The 22,059-nt window shown below is 44.8% G+C and overlaps 1 protein-coding gene across 2 annotated transcripts in view; it reads right to left on the bottom strand.

Annotated features, from left to right (window-relative positions):
* PITPNC1 (phosphatidylinositol transfer protein cytoplasmic 1) overlaps positions 1-22,059 on the bottom strand; it is a 210,186-nt gene that overhangs the window by 31,637 nt on the left and 156,490 nt on the right. For both annotated transcript variants that reach the window (XM_036451383.2, XM_036451381.2), the window contains exon 6: positions 15,188-15,283. In XM_036451383.2, the coding sequence (XP_036307276.1) occupies positions 15,188-15,283 (96 nt within the window). The remainder of the gene's footprint in view (positions 1-15,187; positions 15,284-22,059) is intronic.

Here is a 22,059-nt window from a genome sequence, read left to right as displayed (position 1 = left end):
CAGCAAGGTCATTCAAGGGTGCACTGGAAGGGTCCCTGCCTCATGGAGTGTGTGACAGTGAGAGGCACTAGCTCTCCTAATAGCCAGTGAGCTACCCTCTCCTCACCGCTCTCCTCCCCCCCTCCTACACACACAAAGGAGGCCGCCAGGACCTGGCGCGGTGCGGCAGCCTCTGAACAGGGGCTGCCCCTGTGGGTTGTCCCGCTCACTCTGACCTTAGCATGCGGTTTGCACACAGGCTAGGAAGCATTAACAGCCCAGGACCATCCTGAAGCTATACAATCTGGCCCCCAGGTAGCCTAAGACAAGTCTATTAAACCAGAAGCTGATAAAAGGTTAACAAATATTCTTGATGAGTTGCAACATGGCAACAGAGATCAGCATGGGATTAGCTGTCCCTAAAGCTAGCTTACTCCTCACGTACTGTATTATTTTTGGAAACATGGACCTCCAACTTGTTGAACAGAGATGGTCAATAAGCCAAAACATCTGTAAATTGGAGGCCATCAGGGATTTCCATTTTCAAAGTGGAACAAATTTCCAATTTATTTTAGCTTTAGGACAATTTTGTTTTTGCTAAATATGATATGCTTTGGAATCCCAGTATATAAAGCAGGTAAAGTGAGACCTGGTCTCCCTGATCTGGGGCCAGGGATTGAGCTTGCAACCAAGGCACATGCCCTTGACTGGGAATTGAACCCAAGACCCTTTGACCCACTGAGCCAAACCGGGCAGGGTTCTCCTTAGCTATAAAGTGCAGACAATATCTATTCTCTGGGGTTGTTAGGATTAAATGATATAATGGAATAAAACAATTTAGCAACTCAAAAGTTAGTTGCTCTAAAGCTAGGTTTGGCAATTCTGTAAGGAATCTGTTGAACTTCTAAGGCCCAAGTTGATGTGCTAGTTGTTGTATGTTTTTCTTAGGGCCCCTTAACAATAACAGAGGAAGACAAGTGTCTTAATATCACCTATTCTTTCTTGGGTATTTTTGGAGCCAAAGCTGAATAGCTATACCTGGAGTCTGAATAAATAGAAAAAGTGGAAGAGAGAATCACTGGGTCTTATTTTTCAAGGGAAAAAACACCACTTCCATCTGCACAGAGGCATAGTGGAGACTCTCAGAGTGCCAGCTGGTAAGGGCTTGGAGAAGATAGCCGGAGCACTTGGTGGATACTGATTCCAGTGTTTGATCGGAGGAAATAAACTTAGATGGTTGTTCCAGAGCCAGCACCCAATTTAGAGGCAATTTAGAAATTGCTCAGAAAACTGTACAAACTTATATTGTTATTAATGCCACTGGCTGGCAAGGAAGGCCCAGGATGTGACTCCACAGATGGTACAAGACCCCCAACAGTGGGAATGATTTCAAAGGCCCTGATCCCTCCCTCATAGGGTATAGGAATTCTTCCAGGATTAAGATGGCTATTCCTAACCAGCCTGCATGGCTCAGTGGTTGAGCATTGACCTATGAACCAGGAGATCACAGTTCGATTCCTGGTCAGGGCACCCTCCCGGGTTGTGGACTGGATCTCTAGTGTGGGGCGTTCAGGAGGCTGCCGATCGATGATTTCTCATTATTGATGTTTCTATCTCTCTCCCTTCCTCTCTGGAATCAATAAAAAATATACTTAAAAAAGATTGCTATTTCCTTTTCCCTCCACGAAATTAAAATAATAATACAATGGTTTTTAAAACTCGAACACAGAATACAGACCTCTCTTAGACACAGCTGCCCTACCTTGAATGGATAAAAGATGTAGTAACAAAATACCGCTTCCCTGGGCGCTAAGCAGATTGGCCTTCTGATCCCAGGGGTTGGTCATCTCTGATCAGGAGCTCTTCCCTGATATGCCAGTCAAAACGGATCATTTGCCACGTGCGGCATGACAGAAAAAAAAAGGGATGGGGAGGTGTCACTCTGCTCTGAGGCTATTTCCCCAAACCTGGTACATTTACACAGAGATCCCTAGGTCCCACTTGACCGCATCCGGTTTGGTAGGCTTAGGGTGGGACGCAGGTACCTGCATTTCTTTAAAGCTCCCAAGGTGATTCTAATCTGATCTGGGAACTCAGTCCAAAAGGGCCAAGAGGTCCTGATGTTTTAATTGATCAGACTAAGTCTAGCAGAGGCTGATGGAGCTGCCCACGTACTGGGAAAGCTGTGGAGTGGTTTCCTTGAAAGATCAGAGGGAGGTTCTCCATGAGATAGAATTAAAGCCCTTCGGGAAGTGCACTTCTCACTGAAAACATGGGCCCTTTGGCTCCTGCTTTCTTCTTTTAAAATCTTAACTTCTATTCTTCTAAAATAGGGGTGTCGAACTCAATCAGAGAAGGGGCCAAAACCTAAAATCCAGCCTAAATCGCGGGCCGAATGGTTTACTGAACAGTCATAAACTGTCATTGTGATGGAAACGCAGCTGAGTGCAGTGATGACAGCGCGGTGTGGGCCACATTGCAAGGCCTGGCGGGAGGGATTTGGCCCGCGGGCCTTGTGTTTGACACATGTGTTCTAAAATATACCTGATAAGGCTCAAAGTGGACAGCTGATAAAATGCCAAAGCTGCCTTGGGTAGTACCGGGATTCCAGTACTGCCCAAGGTTGGCACACAAACAGTAAAAGTAACTTCTAAGGTTTCTTAGAAGTGAAGTCAGAGACACATGGCCTTCTGAATTCAGGTCAAACAGTAACCCATATAATAACTACACCTTTTAAGAAAACTCCACTCCTCGGCAGTTCAAATGACTATTTTCTGAAGGATCTAGTATCTGCAAAAGATTCTGTGATCTTGAGATGTGGAGTGATTGGAACCAAGCCTCTGCTTCTCTTCTCCATTCGTGCCAACAAGTCAAAAGCAACCTACAAACAAATTCCCACAGCCCCTCTCCGAAGACATAGGGTTGGTACTGAGCAAGCATTCCAACAACACACCTGCAGATCTCCACGACCGAGTCAAAGTGTGGAGAAGGGAGAAGACTTGTGATGTACCAGGGACTGTGCTAGTAATTTTAATGCCCTGCTTTGCTATCACATCATCTCATTGCATCTCACCTCATTTTTCCACTCATCCATTCATTGGAAGGGAGGAAGAGATTCAAGATACAGAGAAGAGGAGTGATGAAGTGAGAAGACTGTGATGACCTGAGAGACCTCCCGAAGCCAAGGCCCCGGGTTACCTGGGGTCATCTGCACATGGAAAGTAAGAGCTGAGAATTCCCACCCATAGCTTCTAGAGGTGATCTCTTATGCAGACCCCCTCCCCCCACCCCGCAACAAACCAATTGCTTCTCTCTCCCATGGATGCTTTGCTTGGCTGAATCCTTCCTTATGGGACATGGAGCCATTTCCCCAAGGACTCTTTTTATTGAGAAACTTCACTCCTGGCAGGGACTTTGAATCTCTGGTTTTGACCTGGTATTTAGGAATGCATTTGACTTGATTTTGTTTGACCTACTTGGCCTGGTATTTCACTATTCAATCCAATTGATAAGATCTGCAATTGCTACTCTGGGCACTAAACTCTGGGGGGCCTCATTCATACAAATTACAGCAGTAGTTAATAATTTTTTCCCCTTGAAAAATTAAAACAAAACCTTTTCTCTAGGATGGAATTGGGCACTACTGTTTTCCTAGTAAAAATTAGCTTTGCTGCCCAGCCAGTGTGGCTCAGTAGTTGAACACTGACCTATGAACAAGGAAGCCAAGGTTCGATTTCTGGTCAGGGCATAAGCCTGGGTTGCAGGCCTGATCCCCAGTAGGGCGAATACAGGAGGTAGCCAGTCGGTGATTCTCTCTCATCATTGGTATTTCTGTCTCTCTCTCCCTACCCCTTCCTCTCTAAAATCAATTAAAAAACTATTTTTAAAAACTGGCTTTGCTTAAAACATTCTAACAGGCTCCACATTATCAGGTCAAAAGAACAGCAGTGGTTTTAAAAACTAGCCCTGGACATGGTGCTTTGGTAAGACTTGGTGGTCAGCTTTCTTGCATTTGGAAGAAACGATATCTAAGAGAGATCACCTATTTGTTCATTGGGAAGTGAGGGGCCCATCATTGGTTTAAAAATGATGTAGTCAGGGTTGCTGAGGACTGGACCTCTGTTCCATGTCCTTTTTTTTTGAAAAAAATATTTTTATTGATTTCAGAGAGGAAGGGAGAGGGAGAGATAGAAACATCAATAATAAGAGAGAATCGTTGATCAGTTGCCTCCTGTACAACCCTTACTGGGGATCGAGCAAGCAACCTTGACTGGTATCGAATCTGGGACCCTTCAATGTCGTTCCACGTCCCCCCCACCCCCCGACCCCCCGCCGATGCTCTATCCACTGAGCAAAACCAGTTAGGGCTGTGTTATGTCCTTTTATTTCCAATAGCTTCTTTCCATTAATATAATAATTGCTGTAAAAATGGCTGAAGGTGATTTGTTCACAAAAGGGGTAGTAGAAGAGGGACAGAAGTAGATTGATTGGGTAGGAAGGTCCAGGAGCTTCCCTTAGCACACCCCCCCCCCCCCCCCCCTTTGTAAAAGTTAGCCTTTCTAGTGAGGTCACTAATGGAGTCCTCTTGCATCATGGCTGGTGACCCTGCTTTGAAAGTCCTCCACTACTTGCAGAATAAACACCCAGTTCCTTGGCTTGATGTTCAAGGATCTTCTGTCTCAATCAGACAGATCCTTGGATATGCACTAGGCCTCCTACCTTGGTCACTGCCTCTGCCCTCACTTACTACACTGAAGTTTCCATTTCTCTTGTCCTCGAAATTCAGTGTGGATCAGAGGGTAACTTCACATAGCTTTGAACGGGGGCAGTCTGGATAAAGCCCTCCTGGCTGACTCAACAACTTCACTTTTAGAATCTATTCTACAGAAACATTAGAACAATGCCCAAAGGCTGAAACCGGTTTGGCTCAGTGGAGAGAGCGTCGGTCTGTGGACTGAAAGGTCCCAGGTTCGATTCCGGTCAAGGGCATGTACATTGGTTGCAGGCACATCCCCGGTGAGGGGTGTGCTGGAGGCAGCTGGTCGATGTTTCTCTCTCATTGACATTTCTAGCTCTCTATCCCTCTTCCTTCCTCTCTGTGGAAAATCAATAAAATATATTTAAAAAAGAAGAACAATGCCCAAAGGATGTCATATGAGGATGTTTCCTGCAGTACTATAAGAGCCAAAGAATGAACACAACCTAAATGTCCACCAAGCAGGGAAAGGCATAAGTAGGACATAACCGTAAGATGGCACAATTTACAGCCATTACCAACCCTGCCAGATAGATGTGTGCTTCCATAGGATGGCAAGCTCCTAGTGCCCGTGAAAAGCTTCTTTTCATCGAATAATGTTATTTATGCACCATGGTTAGGTATAAACACCACCTTTAGCAACAGCTATTTCTGATGAGGCGCCACAGGACAATTGTTTTCCCATGTTATTTATATCATGTTGGAACGTTTTTTTGTTTTGTTGGTTTTTTTATGAGGATCACGTATTACTTGGTGAACAGATGAACAATAAAGATAAACACGTTTTGAAAGCCCAGCTCAGCCTGAGATCGGTTTGGCTCAATGGATAGAGCGTCGGCTTGGGGACTGAAGGGTCCCGGGTTCGATTCCAGTCAAGGGTATGTACCTTGGTTGCGGGCATATCCCCGGTAGGGGGTGTGCAAGAGGCAGCTGATCGATGACTCTCTCTCATCGATGTTTCTAACTCTCTATCTCTCCCCTTTCTCTCTGTACAAAAATCAATAAAAATATTAATAATAATAAAAAAAGAAAGCCCAGCTCAGATTCCACCACTCCCAGCAAGCCTGCCCTGACCACTGCTGTTGATGGAGCTGCCCCCTCCCTGAACCCGCGGGATGATGGTCGGACAGAGGGCGTGAATCTCAGGAGGGCATTTCTCCTGCTGCCTCAGGCTGTGCTGTCATTACCTTCTCCTCTCAACCAGATTAGAAGCTTCTTAAAGGTGAGGGTGTCCTACTTTTCATTCCACCCCACAGGCTGTCCCCACCCAGTGCTGCACTGCATCTGCACAAGGGATAGTTCTTGCAGGTCGGAGAATGGCAGCGTCTTCCTCTTGCCTTCCTGGATGATCAAGCCCTCATGGCTGAATGGACCCTTGCTCCCACATTGAGGAAGCCACTGAAATACCATCTGAGCCTCACACTGGGCCGGAGAACTATTCACTTCTCAGTAGCATCAGACTGGATAAATGCACAGTATGATACCCAATGTGTAAGGGGGGATGGAGAGAGAAAAGCCAGTTTCCCAGGTGACCACCCAGGCTCCCCATTTGCAATGACATGGCAGCTACAATGCTGCCTTCCTCTTGGGGCCACGGGAGTCGGGGTGTGGGGGGCAGCAGACCCCTTGGGAAATGGCTCCTGCGTACTGCAGTCAGAACTCCTGGTGTCTAAGAGGGCACAGCCCCAGGAACTTGGAACCTGTCACAAACAGCTGTGCTGCTCTCAGAGAGAAACAGATGGATGGAGGGAAAGGGGAAAAAATGACAATGACAACACAACAAAATGAACTCGACAATGTGCCCTAGCAGGAGGCAGCTGTGCTAAATGTGGCTGTTGGGAGACAAATGAAAATTCTACCATCGTCAATCACCAGGATGCGGACCAAAATGAAAACATTTTTAATCGAGTGGTTTGGGCGAAGCACTCTGTACTGAGGGGTACGGCTAAGTATGACAATATTTACCCACTTTGCCTCTTGGTTCTCTTTCTGGGGGCCCATTCTACTGAGCAAAGAGCATTTAATCTCTCACCTCTGACAGTTTCTGGGAAAGTTAGATATACCTCTCTTTATTCTGTTCTCTCTCCCTTAAGAGAGAATTCAACACATATTTCGATTGGGGGATCCAACAGACTGGCTGCTGGGGATCCCCCACTCCAAAATATATTTTTATTAATTTCATAGAGGAAGGGAGAGGAAAGAGAGATAGAAACATCAATGATGAGAGGGAATAATTGACCGGCTGCCTCCTGCATGCCCCACACTGGGGATCGAGCCCACAACCCTGGCATGTGCCCTGATGACCAGGAATTGAACCGTGACCTCCTGGTTCATAGGTTGACGCTTAACCACTGAACCACACTGGCTGGGCTGCTGGTGATTTCTTAGTCCAGACAATGATCAGAGCCTGGAGGCTGAGTTAAAGAGTCCCTTCTCTTAGTCACACCCAGACGGAAGGCTCTAAATCAAATTCTGCCTAAAACTCTTGCCCTGCCCTGCGTTCAGTTACAGCACTTTAGGGCCGTGCTTCTAGGAGAGCTGTTATCCTTTCTTCTTCACTGCTCCCTGGGTTCAAAACATCATAAAACTTCCCATAATAATGATTATGCTTTACTTATCCCCGGCAAGGAGACTTCTTTCACATCCTCCAAAATGAAGAGGACCTTGATTTTTCTATAAAAAGCGGACCAAGTTCAAAGGGTAGTAGAGACCAGATAGTCATGGCCTTCATTGCCTCAGTGCCCAGCACGAAACCTGGCACACAACGGGCACTTAGTAAATGCAAATTAATGAAATTAATTAATGAGTCCTGCTACGAATAGGCTCTTCCATATTTCCGTTCTTGGATTGGTCTGTAGCAGCGTTTCTCGACTTCACCACTGTGGACATTTGGCTGGGTGATACTATTCGTGGGGGAGCCCTGGGCCCTGTAGGATATTTAGCTGCATCTCTGGCCTCTGCCCCCTAGATGCCAAACATCCTCCACTTAGTGGTGACAACCAGAACCATCCCCAGACGTTGCTGGATGTCACCTGGGGGTAAAACTGCCCCCAATAGAGAAACACTAGTTGAGAGACTTCCCTCTGCTTTACAAAAATCAATGAAGAAGAAGAAGAAGAAGAAGAAGAAGAAGAAGAAGGAGGAGGAGGAGGAGGAGGAGGAGGAGGAGGAGGAGGAGAAGGAGGAGGAGGAGGAGGAGGAGGAGGAGGAGGAGGAGGAGGAGGAGGAGGAGGAGGAGAAGAAGAAGAAGAAGAAGAAGAAGAAGAAGAAGAAGAAGAAGAAGAAGAAGAGGAGGAGGAAGAAAAAAAAGACAAAACACAAAAAAATCCTCTACTTCTAAACTTCCTTCACCAGGGAAATACACCCGCTCCCTTCTACTCAAGGCATGTCTGAACACCTAGAAGCTACTCTGTATATCCTCCACATTGGCGCCTCTGGGGAGCTGCGAGGAGGCCAATAGAGATGCTGTTATCTCTGGTCACTCCTCGTCTTTTTTTTTTTTTTTTTTTTTTAATGTTGCTATTGTGTGGTTTCTCGTTATGCATCTTTTTTTTTATTTTTTTTTATTTTTATTTTTTTTTTATTTTTATTTTTTTTTTAATTTATTTATTTATTTTTTTTTTTCATATTTTAATGATTTTTTTTTTGCCCCCCTCCCTCCCTCCCCCATAGCCCCTCCCTCCCCATAGTTTTATGTCCATTGGTTGTACTTATATGCATGTATACAAGTCCTTCGGTTGATCTATTATCTCCCCCAGATCCTCCTCCCCTCCCCGCTGTAATTTGACAATCTGCTTGTTGCTTTACTGTCTCTATATCTATCTTTTGGTTCATCAGTTTATAATGCTCTTTATTATCCACAAATGAGTGAGGTCATGTGGTGTTTCTCTTTCATTGATTGGCTTATTTCACTCAGCATGATGTTCTCCAATTCCATCCAGGTTGCTGCAAATGATGAGAATTCCTTCTTCTTTATGGCAGCATAGTATTCCATTGTGTAGATGTACCATAGTTTTTTGATCCAATCATCTGCTGACGGGCACCTAGGCTGTTTCCAAATTCTGGCTATTGTAGATTGTGCTGCTATGAACATAGGGGTGCATATATCCTTTCTGATTGGTGTTTCTAGTTTCTTGGGATATATTCCTAGGAGTGGGATTACTGGGTCAAATGGGAGTTCCATTTTCAGTTTTTTGAGGAAACTCCACACTGTTCTCCACAGTGGTTGCACCAGTCTGCATTCCCACCAGCAGTGCACGAGGGTTCCTTTTTCTCCGCAACCTCGCCAACACTTGTCGTTTGTCGATTTGTTGATGTTGGCCATTCTGACAGGTGTGAGATGGTACCGCATTGTTGTTTTGATTTGCATCTCTCGTATAATTAGTGACTTTGAGCATGTTTTCATGTGCCTTTTGGCCTTCCTTCTGTCTTCTTTTGAAAATATTCTATTTAGGTCCCTTGCCCATTTCTTAATTGGATCATTCATCTTCCTTTTATTTAGTTGTATCAGCTGTCTGTAGATGTTAGAGATTAAACCTTTATCAGTGGTGTTATTTGCAAATATGTTCTCCCACACCGTGGGCTTTCTTGTTGTTTTGTTGATGGTTTCTTTTGCTGTAAAAAAGCTTTTTATTTTGATGTAGTCCCATTTGTTTATTTTCTCTTTAGCTTCCATTGCCCTAGGGGCAGTATCAGTGAAGAAGTTCTTTTGGCATACGTCTGAGATTTTGCTGCCTGAAGATGCTTCTAGTATTTTTATGGTTTCCCGTCTGATGTTTAAGTCCTGTATCCATTTTGAGTTTATTTTTGTGTATGGTGTAAGTTGGTGATCTAGTTTCATTCTTTTGCATGTGTCTACCCAATTTTCCCAACACCATTTATTGAAGAAACTGTCTTGACTCCATTGTATATTCTTTCCTCCTTTGTCAAATATTAATTGAGCATATTGATTTGGGTTGATATCTGGGTTCTCGATTCTATTCCATTGATCTATATGTCTGTTCTTGCGCCAGTACCAGGCTGTTTTGAGAACAGTGGCTTTGTAATACAGTTTGAAGTCCGGTATTGAGATCCCTCCTACTTTACCCTTCTTTCTCAGGATTGCTGTGGCTATTCGGGGTCTTTTATTGTTCCAAATGAACTGTTGGAGAGTTCTTTCTAGGTCAGTGAAATATGCCCTTGGTATTTTAATGGGGAGTGCATTGAACCTATAGATTGCTTTAGGAAGTATGGACATTTTGATGATGTTGATTCTACCAATCCATGAACATGGTATGTTCTTCCATCTCCTTACATCATCCTCTATCTCTTTTTTCAGTGTCGTGTAATTTTCTGCATATAGATCCTTTACTTCCTTAGTTAAATTTATTCCTAGGTATCTTAATTTTTTTGGTGCGATGGTAAATGGAATTGCTTTTTTAGTCTCTGTTTCTGTAGTTTCACTGTTGGTGTATAGAAATGCCATGGATTTCTTGGCGTTAATTTTGTATCCTGCTACATTGCCAAATTCATTTATTAAGTCAATTAGTTTCTTAATGGAGTCTTTTGGGTTCTTTATGTACAATATCATGTCATCTGCAAATAAGGATAACTTTACTTCTTCTTTTCCAATTTGGATGCCTTTTATTTCGTCCTCTTGTCTAATTGCAATGGCTAGTACTTCCAGTACTATGTCAAACAGGAGTGGCGAAAGTGGGCATCCCTGTCTTGTTCCTGTTCTTAGAGGGAATGGTTTTAGTTTTTGCCCATTGAGTATAATGTTGGCTGTGGGTTTATCATATATAGCTTTTATTATGTTGAGGTATGATCCTTGTACTCCCACTTTGTTAAGAGTTTTTATCAGGAAAGGGTGTTGGATTTTATCGAATGCTTTTTCTGCATCAATTGATATGACTATATGATTTTTATCTTTCAATTTGTTTATGTGATGTATCACGTTTATTGATTTGCGGATATTGTACCATCCTTGCATTCCTGGAATAAATCCTACTTGGTCATGGTGTATGATCTTTGTGATGCTCTGCTGGAGCCGATTTGCTAGGATTTTGTTGAGGATTTTGGCATCTATGTTCATGAGGGATATTGGCCTGTAATTCTCTTTCATTGAGTTGTCTTTATCTGGTTTTGGTATTAGGGTGATGCTGGCTTCATAGAAGGAGTTTGGAAGTGTTCCTTCCTCTTGAATTTTTTGGAAAAGTCTGAGGTCACTCCTCGTCTTAACAGTGGAAGCCAAACCTTATGTAGTGAATCCAGGAGGAAGAGCACTGGACTTTACAGAGCTAACGCCAAGGCCTGAGTCAGAGCCCTCTGAGCATGGCTGTCAGAGACTGTCCAGGCTGGACTAGCGTTGTAGGTGGGGTGTCCAGATGTGCTCCCGCCCCCTAAGCTGCTCAGCCTTGCAGGGACGGGTCACTGCCCGTGCCCTCTGTGGGCATGCTCCAACCAATCACGCAGAGTTTCTCCTTCATCTTGAAACCATGGCAGAGCTTCAAAGGGTCGGGATGGAAATCTTGGCGAGAGGCAACAATCCACCCATCAACCACACATCAAATACAACCTGCTCAGATTTTGGCCTCCCCTCCTATTTGCTGCATGGGTGCTGCTCATGTGACTGGGCACAAAGAGCCTTCTGGCTCTGGTGGGGGGCGGGGCCTTGGTGGGGCTGGGTTGAGACTGATGGATGAGCTCGCTGAGCCTGAAAAATCATAGTGACTGTGTTGTTGTTGTTTTTAAACACAGCGATACTCTGCAGAATTCTGCAATGGATATGAGAGAACAGAACTTGAGACAAAGGGGTTCTAGGGAGCCGAGGCATACAGCTTTACCTGTCAGAGATTGTCCAGGCTGGAAAGAGCAGTTTGGAAAAGGAGAATATAGAGAGCACTGGGCTAGGCGTCAGCTGATCCAGAGCCTCCAGTGACCTTCTGTCTCCCCGGTTAGTGGTGGCACCAGAGCCACCAGGCAGAGGGCACCAGTGGAAAATTCCCAGCTCCGGTCACCTTATGGAGAGAGGCATTCTTGATTATGTGGCTCAGAGGTTTCCAAGGAGAAATGGAAAAAGAAAAAAGTGCTTTAATCCTCTTCTCCGGTCTGGACAGTGGTGTGAGTGGCAGGAGCTGGGTGGAGAGGACTGACCTAGATAACCCTGGTCCAGATCCATAAGCATCAGAAGCCTCCGATTCAGCCACTGGCACCACAGCTTTCTCCCCAGAAAGTGCGATCCTACTGGTGACGCTGACGTAGCCAAGTTACAAAGATGGATTGGAAGAGAAAGTGGGTAAAGCTGTATGCCTCGGATTAAAAAGAAAAAAGGAAAGGACTCTGATTCACAACTGTTAGCTTGCTGGCAACCAATCCATTTTCTCGGATGGGGCTCGCTCTGAGGCCGGGGCTGCTGGAAGGGAAAACAAAGCCCCTGGCTTTCACTCATTCATTCAACAACCGCTTCATGAGCGTCTGCCACGTGCCAGCGCCGTGCCAGCTGGTGAGGCATGGAGGTAAAGACAACTGCCCTTGTCTTCGTGGAGCTGTTGACATAACTATGAGCTAGCGTGATCTGGAAACCCCACAGACCAGAAATCCGCACAGTGGGTGGGGTGTGGAATGCTCAGGAGGGCCCACGGGAGAAGTCACGTTTGAGCTGACCTCTAAAGAGGAATAACTGGATGCTCCCCAGGGGAGTGGCACAGAGGCAGGGAGGACAGGAGACTAGAAAAGACAGAGGGCCATGCTAAGACACTGGGCTTCCTCCCAACCACTGAAGGGTTTTACTCAAGGCTAGCCTGACCAGTATGGCTCCGTGGTTGAGTGTTGACCTATAAAGCAGGAGGTCAAAGTTTGATTCCCGGTCAAGGCACATGTCTGAGTTTCAGGCTCGATCCCCAATGTGGGGCAAGCAGGAATCAGCTGATCAATGAAACTCATCGATGTTTCTCTCTATCCCTCTCCCTTCCTCTCTCTAAAATCAATTTAAATATATATATTTAAAAGGCATTTGATTGCACTTGAACAAAATAAAATCTAAGTGTCTTAACATAGCCCCATCTCCCTATCCAGTCTCCCTCGAACCATTGTTCCTTATTTCCACTGGCACCATGCTGGCCGCCTTCTGATTCCTCATTCGTGGCACCTCAGGGCCCCATCCATGCTGCTACCTCCTCCCCCAGCTCTTCCTGTTCTGTGGGTCTCGGCATGTCATTTCCTGCAGTACGTTTTTCCCGATTCCATCCTTTTACGTTCTGTTTCCCTGTGTGTACTCATTATTATTTCGTTACTGTTTGGCTCGCCTGCTAGACTGTGTTCTGAGGGAAGGGACCCTCAGCGTCTCTTCTGCCCATTGCCATGTTACCATCTTAATACTGAATGTCACACTCACTGAATATTTATTCGACGAATGACGATTCTCCTCTCATTTCCTTGGTCAAACTGCATCCAGAAAAGAATACCAAGGCCCAGAGAAATTAATGACTGTGAAGCAAGAAGTCCAAGTTCCTGGAATGCCTGCCCAGCGGTGGTTCTTGGAGCGCGAAGCACAGGGAAATGAGTAAGGCACCGCTGAGCAGAAAGGGCTGGCTGATTTCCTCATTAGTATTCCACGCTTGTCCCGAGACTTTCCACGAACCAAGAGGGAACTCCCGGAGTACAGGCAGGACTACCCCAGAGCAATTGAAGAGGAAGAGCTGAAATTAGTTTTCTGGCAACACTGCCGTTCGGGAAGCCCCGAGCTCCCAAGAGGCCAGATGTGCAGGAAGGACAGTGGCATCCCAAGGCCTAAAGAGCCACGGGCGTGACGGGGCCACAGCTCCACCCACGTGCTGCACCATGCTCTGCATGATCCCTGAAGCCCCATCGTCCTGGCCAACTGGATGTGAAACCACGGAAACCGCTCCTCTGTGCCGTGAGACGGGGCGGCCAGCTTTCTCCTGGGCTTTGAGGTGACCTCAGCTGCGGAGCCACGCCAGCCATCAAGCAGCGGGCTCGGCATTTGCTACCCTCAGGTTAGGCCTTTATATCCGAACGAATCCCAAAATGTGAAGGTGAGAAAACAACAACCCTGAACCACATGGGGAGCCCAGTTTGTGCAGCGGTGGGATTTATTTTTAACGGGTTTATTTATTGTGTCTTAAATCAGCCTTAATGAGTCTCAGAGAAGAGTTTCAAGGTTCACATGTTACGGCTCAAGGACGAGTCTGGGGCCCTGGGCCCAAACACACTGTGATTGGCTGCATGTTGCTAAACAACAGAAACAGCCCTGCATCCGCTGTCCTTGCAGGTCTGGGCCTTATTTACAAGGGGATCACCCGAGTGCCTTCTGCAGCCATCAATAAAGCACTAACGGGATATAAACGATGGCTTGCACCCACAGTCAAGTAAAAAGGTCGGGCTGAGGTGAACAATGGATTCTATTAGGGTAGAAACTGTAGAGAAGAGAGTCTTTTGAATTTATTCTCAGACAAGACAGAAAAAGGAGAAGCCCCATGAAAGTGCTTCCCGCTTGGAGAGAGAAAGGTTCCCTGCTGACAGGTGCTGCCCAAGCTCTAACGTTCATTCAGAGGGGACTGAGTGGGCATTTTCTGTGGGTGAGCCCCCAAAGATACAAATGAAACTCAGCCCCTCCCTCACAGATGGGAGACAGGTTATGCAGAAGCCTGGAAAAACAGGAAGCCAGAAGTAAACACTGGTTTTTGTTTTAAATCCTCACCCGAGCATATGTTTATTGACTTTAGAGAGAGAGAGAGGAAGGGTGGGATAGGAAGAGAAAGGAAGAGAGAGAAACATTGATATTCCATCTGTTGCTTTCCATACTTGCCCTGACCTGGGATCGAACCTGAAACCTGTTTTGGTGTACGGGTACGACACTCCAACCAGCAGCCACCCAGCTGAGGCAGTAATTGCTGGGGTTTTTTTTTGTTTTGTTTTATAAAATCCTCACTCAAGGGTATTTTTTCCCCCATTGAGGGTGGAAGGGAGAGGGAGAGACAGAGAGAAACACCAATGTGAGAGAGACACATCAATTGGTTGCTCCTGCATGCCCCCGAACAGGGCCAGGAGCCTGCAACTGAGGTACGTCCCTTTGACAGGAATCGAACCCGGGACCCTTCAGTCCACAGGCTGATGCTTAACCCACTGAGCCAAACCGGCTACAGCAGTAACGGCTGTTTTTTAAGAGAGACCAGTATGTTGGGTAAGTTTAGCTTTGTGAGTATTTTGCTGCCCAGAATGATGGCAGAATTGGGGGGATAGGAAGACTACACTGAAATTGTGTGGCAGCCAGGGCCAATGATGGGCCCTGAGGAGGTGGGATTTCATGTTGAGATACGCAATTAAGAAGCCAGCAAAACGTGAAACCAGACTAAATGAACACAAAGACAAATGGAAGGCTCCAGGTTATGGGGGACTTAATAATTCTTAATGAATGAATCTCTTCCACATGCCATCCCATCGACTGCTCACCTCAGATTCTTTGTAGTAACGCTCTGGAATTTCATCGCAGGCAATATCAATAAAGCAAACTTCTCTCTCGAGGTCTTTGGCTTCGCTGTCAAAAATCTGAAAGAGCAGAGCAAGAGATCGAAGGTTAGTGATACCAGGTGATAGCTTCCAGGTGCCCGCTGGCAGAATTACAACCTACAGAGCATCTTCACATGGCTCGGAGCCCCTGGCTCATGCCTTCTGGGGCCTCAGAACTCACAGGAATCATGAAAGGCTTTTAGTCACTGCCCGTGTTTATCACATCAGAGGCAGGTGTAGCATCAATCACCGCTGGGTAGAAGAAAATGAAGGTTGTTTTTAGAAATTCAAGACTGAAGACATACATCTTTTTCCGAAATGTCTGCTGAACAGGGGGAGTGAAGAGGCTAAAAAGGATCTAGCTAGATGAGACATAAAGCAGTAATACAGCCAAAGATTTAGGGAATTAAAAAATGTGTTTTTTTCCCCCCCATTAAAATTTTTATATCTTCCTAATTTCACAAAGAATGCATGCTCACTGTAGAAAATACAGATAAATAGAAGAAAGTGTGTGTGGGGGGCAATGGTATATGTACAGAGATAATAATTTAATAAAAAAAATTAAAAAAAAAAAGAAGGAAGTACAGATCTGGGTAACAACCCAGTTACCCAGGGATACACACAGGGTTATCCTTGATCATGTGAGAGCATGGTTTCCTCAGTGCACAGAGGGGTAGAAAGGTAGAACCTTAAAAAGATACTGAGATGACTTCCCGCCAGTCTACTTTAGGTTTCATGGCCCACAATGACCATCACTTGCAGATAAATATGTAAGACAGCTACATATACAGACATACATTTTGGTGGAAAGATTACATTCCTCTAGTTTTTTCCAATTGCCATTTTTCTAAAGTGATCACCTTCCCAGCCCTTCTGAAGGATCTGAAGGATGGTAAACAAATTAAGTTTGCAAATATATCTATCTATCTATCTATATCTATATCTATATCTATATCTATATCTATATCTATATCTATATCTATCTATCTATATATATTTAGTGATTTCAGAGAGGAAGGGAGAGGGAGAAAGAGAGTGAAACATCAATAATGAGAGAGAAACATTGATTGGCTGTCTCCTACATGTTCCCTACTAGGGATTGTGCCCACAACCTGAGCATGTGCCCTTGACTGAGACTCTTGAGTCCGCAGGCCGATGCTCTATCCACTGAGCCAAACTAGCGAGGACCATCCTTGTAGGTTTTAACTATCCTCCCTACTCCCCCCCCACCCCCATTTTTACAGTTGAGCTAATTCCAGCAGGGGAACCATCCGTTAACACTAATTAAATCTGACTCTTCAGAAGGGAATGAAATATTTGGGAAGAACAGGGTGGTTGATGCCTAAGAACATTGTCTTGACACACACATTTGGTGCCTATTAATAACACCATCTCCCAGGAGGGCAATGGCAGGCTTCTTTGCATGCTACTCTCCCCCTGCTTTGCTTCTCAAGTTTAAACGATTAGTCCTTTCCAAATGCTTTCTGAATAATGTTGGTGCTCGTAATTATCCTCCAAGTCTGCTGTTCGCTCTGTTGCTAATTTTCTCCTAAATCGCTTGGAGACTGGACTCTTTCAGATTTGTTCAAGGAGATTAATCCCATGGACTGACCTGAGGTGATCACTGCATTTTCCTTAGAGGCAGAGAAAGACTGGCTCCTGAATCAACTCTGATCCCTTCCACTGCCATGGAGAGCCAGGTGCTTCAGGACATGCCCACAGTGGACAGCTTAGGAATGAGAGACACGGGGGGCGGGGGAGGGCAGGTTCAAGGCCAAGTGGAGAAATACACTGTGAGATGAGACACTGGGTCCTAGGTTGTTTTTGTGAGTGCTTTGCCTCTCCCTTTCATGCACCCTTTCATGCACGAGTCTCTTTTAAGTGTGTGCCAAGAGAAGAAAGACTCGTGCCTCATTAAGACAACAAACCAACTCGGAATCCCCCAGAGGGAAATGAGCTTCTGGAGAGTAAATTACAAAAGAAGTGAGAAGTGGGACATTTATTGGTAGTAAAAATTTATGGGACTGAAAGAAGGGGGCATAAACAGGGGGTAAGGTTAGTTACTGACGATTATGTGGCTTTTCCTACTTTAATTCAAACGTTTTTGACCACCCGTTTTAGCAGTTATCAGATCGTTGCCTCTCAGCTCCAAGTTTACCCTTTGGTTTCTGCTTGGTGATAATGGCCTGGACCCTGTAGGCACTTCTTTGTAGCAAGTACAACATCAAGCTGTGCACTCAGGCACTCCGCAGGGAGAAGGAGGCTTCTCTTCCTGGTTTGGATCTTACTCCTTCCTTGGGTATTTCTCTTCCCTTACGAGGAGAGTATTACTATTCCCAATTTGCAGATGAGAAAACCAAGGTTCAAAGAACTAAAAAGCTTTGCCTGAGGTCACACAGCCAGTCGGCAGGGAAGCTCCTATCCAGGGCATCTCTAGTCTTCACCATTAGGCTCTGCCCACTCTTGATAAAAGGCTGCCTTTTGGCACCCACCTGAGACGATATATATCAGTCAAAAGCGCTTCCTGCTTCTTTCCAGAAAGATGAAACTGGAATCTGGTTTTCCTACTGCTATTTATAAAATGCATGTCCCCAAAGACTTGGAGCTCTTCTGGTTGTTGAGGAGTTATGCTGCAGTAGAATCTATGTTGGGACCCTTTGGTTCAAACTCTGGTCTCCTTCATTAATGTGACACTTAACTTCTGCATCATAGTCAATGAAATAGCAAGCACCTTTGCACTACACCTTTCAGGGTGGGGTTCCCACTGCCTGAACAAAGCCACAAAAAATCACTTTGAGGACTTCAACATCCTCTTCAGGTTCCAGATACAAAAGTCATAATTTCCAGTAAATAAGTAGTCTCCCAATGATTAGAGATTTTAGGAGATGTTTAAAAAAATATTGATTTTTTTATAGAGAAGAAGGGAGAGGGATAGAGAGTTAGAAACATCAATGAGAGAGAAACACCAATCAGCTGCCTCCTGCACACCCCCTAATGGGGATGTGCCCACAACTAAGGTACATGCCCTTGACCGGAATCGAACTTGGGACCTTTCAGTCCGCAGATTGACGCTCTATCCATGGAGCCAAAACCGGTTAGGGCAGGAAATGCTCTCAAGTTCTCGTTAAGTACCTGCTGAATCAATGGAAGGCATTAGTTTCTGCTTTCCAAAGAGGAATCTATGGCAGGAATACTAACTGATGTTAGTTTCCTTTCATAAGCCTGAGTTCTATTTTCTTGGTTGTAAGCACCCTTCCTTTTCATGATTCCCAAAGTAGGGCTCAACGTAGAGTGGAAGCCTCCTGTATTGGTCTATATCGGGAATTAGGGGATCTGAGTTTGAATTCAGTTCTCTCTTCTGTGTAACCTTGGGCAAAGCCCTGCATCTCCGTGGGTTCTCCATGTCCTCAATTGCGAGATGAAAGGCTTAGTCTAGATGGACGGTGTCAGGGAGTTGTGGAATATTCTGGAATTGTAGCCAGAATTTGGGCAGGTGCATATTTTGGAGAGATTGACAGCTTTCATGTGATTATCAGAGATCTGTGGCCCAGTGTGGTTGGGATGGAGCGAACCAGATCACCACTAATATTCTTTTTCTTTTCTTTTTTTTAATTTTTAAAAAAATATATTTTATTGATATTTTACAGAGAGGAGGAAGGGAGAGAGATAGAGAGCTAGAAACGTCGATGAGAGAGAAACATCGACCAGCTGCCTTTTGCACATCCCCAATCGGGGATGTGCCCGCAACCAATGTACATGCCCTTGACCAGAATCGAACCCGGGACCTTTCAGTCTGCAGACCGACGCTCTACCACTGAGCCAAACTGGTTTCGGCACCACTAATATTCTTTCCAGTTAAATTGTCTGTGATGTTGAGTGACCTCTGGTCATGTTATCTCCCAAGTCTTGCTCTTTGGCTCAGTCCCTCTCTGTCCCTTCACCCCATAGCCAGCTGACTTGGGTGGTGCACAGAGGGGCTGCAGGGAAATGGGAAGTGGGGGTGATCACGATGTAGTGTAATCAGAGGCCGCAGCCTGGGTGAAACAGTCTAATCTTCATGCCTGGTTTAGGCCCGATCCAGAATTAAGCCAACACTGTTAGACACAGACAGAGGCTTGGCCAGGCCTCCGGGGAAACAGCACGAGTAAGTATTTATCTCGGCTTCCCCAGTGGCAGCAACAGCAGCTGCCAAAACTCTGGTTCAACCACCACCTCTTTGAGTAGGAGATCTGCTGAGATAGCGTCAGGACAAGATGCATCTTGTTGGTACGTCATCAAGTCAAACGACCCAGGACTGCACCTGACACAGGTGTTATGCACCTCCAGGCCTCAGGCAGAACCCGTTTCCTTCTGAGATGGCAGTTGGGTTTGGGAGTTCATTGTTGTGCTTTCCCTTATCCCTCTATAATAACGCTCCCATGTTTGGTTATTTATCAGACATGTCCCCCTACAGATCATCTGCAATGGATTTCAGGTCCAATCTGGTTGGCTCCTCTTCCCCTCCCCCACAGGCAATGAACACCCCATAAACACACGCCTTTTAATATGAACTGAGCAGTACTCCTGGAAAAGGCAAGTCTCCCAAGTAAATACTGTCTTACAGAGTCAAAATGAAAAGGAAGTAGTTTTCCCTTTTCTATAAAGTATTATGAACATTAAATATCAAGCACCTTTAAAACCTTCCTATAGTTTGACCCAGTAAGCTTAAGCTTTGAAAATTTATCTTAAGAATCTTAAGTAAAGGGAAAGCATTATGCACAAAGATTTTCATGGCAACATTATTGTTTAAAAAATTAGAGAGAGAGAGAGAGAAAGCAAACAAGCAAGCAAGCAGCTTAATATCCTAGTATGGGAGAATGGCCAAGGAAATTATGATAAATCCATTTGATGAACTATTATGTAGCCATTAATAACTCCTTTCAAAAAATATTTTCCCAGAGGGTAAACATGGGGTGGGGAGGTTGGAGAAAGGGAAAATGCTGAGTTGTGAGGTAATAAATCAGGAGAGAAAGGTGCATTGATAGAGATAATGGACTGTGTTTTAACAACGAACTAGACTTCTTCCTTGGACAAAGGTGTCCTTCTAGATTTTGTGATCTCTTTGCTTCTAGATGTTCCTAACTTCTGTGCTTTCTCTTGTTGCAGCCCATTGAGGGAGACCCACTGTGTCTGATGGCTCTCCAGAAATCCACAATCCTGGCACTAAAGAGCTTGCGCAGCCCCCTTTTCTCTATAATAGTAACTTGTGGTTTCAGATCCAAGTTTAGATGGGAACTCTCTGTACTTTTTGCAAAATTTTTCCATAAACTTAAAACTGCTCTAAAAAAGTCTATTATTATTATTTTTTTTTAAATTGATGGGGGCAGGGAGATCTAAGCTTAGGAGCTGTGTGGATTTTCCTACCCATCTGCCCAAGTTACCAAAGATGCATGGCAGGGGTGGTTGATTAGTAGGGATTTTATATATATATATATATATATATATATATATATATATATATATATTTTTTTTTTTTTTTAATTGATTTTTTTTTTTTTTTTACAGAGAGGAAGAGAGAGGGATAGAGTTAGAAACATCAATGAGAGAGAAACATTGATCAATTGCCTTCTGCATACCCCCTACTGCGGATGTGCCCAAAACCAAGGTACATGCTCTTGACCGTAATCAAACTTGAGACCCTTCAGTCTGTATGACGATGCTCTATCCACTGAGTCAAACAAGTTAGGGCGATTAGTAGGGATTTTGAGAAATAAAATCCCATCTTGTTTTATGCTTCAGATATTATTAAAGGGATAGAGAATCCCAACTAAGCCACTGTTCTACCCTCACTTTATTTCACTGCACTTGGGCGATCTCAGGGGTAAGCAATTGACTAAGACATACCAACAAAGAATTCAGCAAGCAGGTATGCTGGAAGCAGGATTATTGTTTTAACAATACTTTCATATTAAAGCTCTGGATTTGTAAAGTGGCCATTGGCTTGGAGGAGAGCAGTGGTTAATATACTAGGATATGGGGCTAGAATTGGCTCATGGCTTATTGATTATTATCTCATAGCAGCATATCTGGTAGGGAAGGCCTGAAAAGCACTTATGGTAGGTAAAATAAATAAGTAAAAAATCCCAAGTTAACGATGAAGTAAACCATCATTTTATTACCCCATTACTACTGGTATTCTCACCAAGAATATTGTCACGCCTGCATAACTTGATTGTGACTGTTTCATGCATATGTGCGCTCTATGATTCAACCCAAGAGCATGCAATGTTGCCATTAAGATGGAAATAGAGAAGGATCATTTTCTTGGGTCTCTTTAAAATATTTCTGCTTCTATTTTACCATGAGAATAGAGACGTGGGCAACTGTTATTTGTTCTGAAGATGGAATTACTTAAGACGGTGCTGGAAGAGAAGCTACTAAGTACACAGCAATAATAACTCAGCAAATATTTATTAGGTACCTACTATGTGCTCAACACTGTGCCTCTTAAAATGTGCGAGATAAGATCCACTCAAGGAGGACCTTGATTTTATAGAGAAGACCTTTCCCTTTCTCCACCCGCCTCTAAGGTTGCAAAAAATTCAAAAACAACAGACAAAAACCTGATGGCGACAGAAGAGACAGAAGGACAAGGAAGGACTTCGATGCTCACCAGTGAAGTTCAGAATAAAAAGCTGCTATTAAATGCACTAACCGGTTTGGCTCAGTGGTTAGAGCATCAGCCTGTGGACTGAAGGGTCCCAGGTTCGATTCCAGTCAAGGGCATGCACCTTGGTTGTGGGCACATCCCTAGTAGGGGGTGTGCAGGAGGCAGC

This window comes from Pipistrellus kuhlii, unplaced genomic scaffold, assembly GCF_014108245.1.
Source record: "Pipistrellus kuhlii isolate mPipKuh1 unplaced genomic scaffold, mPipKuh1.p scaffold_m20_p_22, whole genome shotgun sequence".
Classification (NCBI taxonomy): Eukaryota; Metazoa; Chordata; class Mammalia; order Chiroptera; family Vespertilionidae; genus Pipistrellus; species Pipistrellus kuhlii.
The sequence above is the reverse complement of the archived record's forward strand: the minus strand, read 5'-3'. Positions and strand labels throughout refer to the sequence as shown.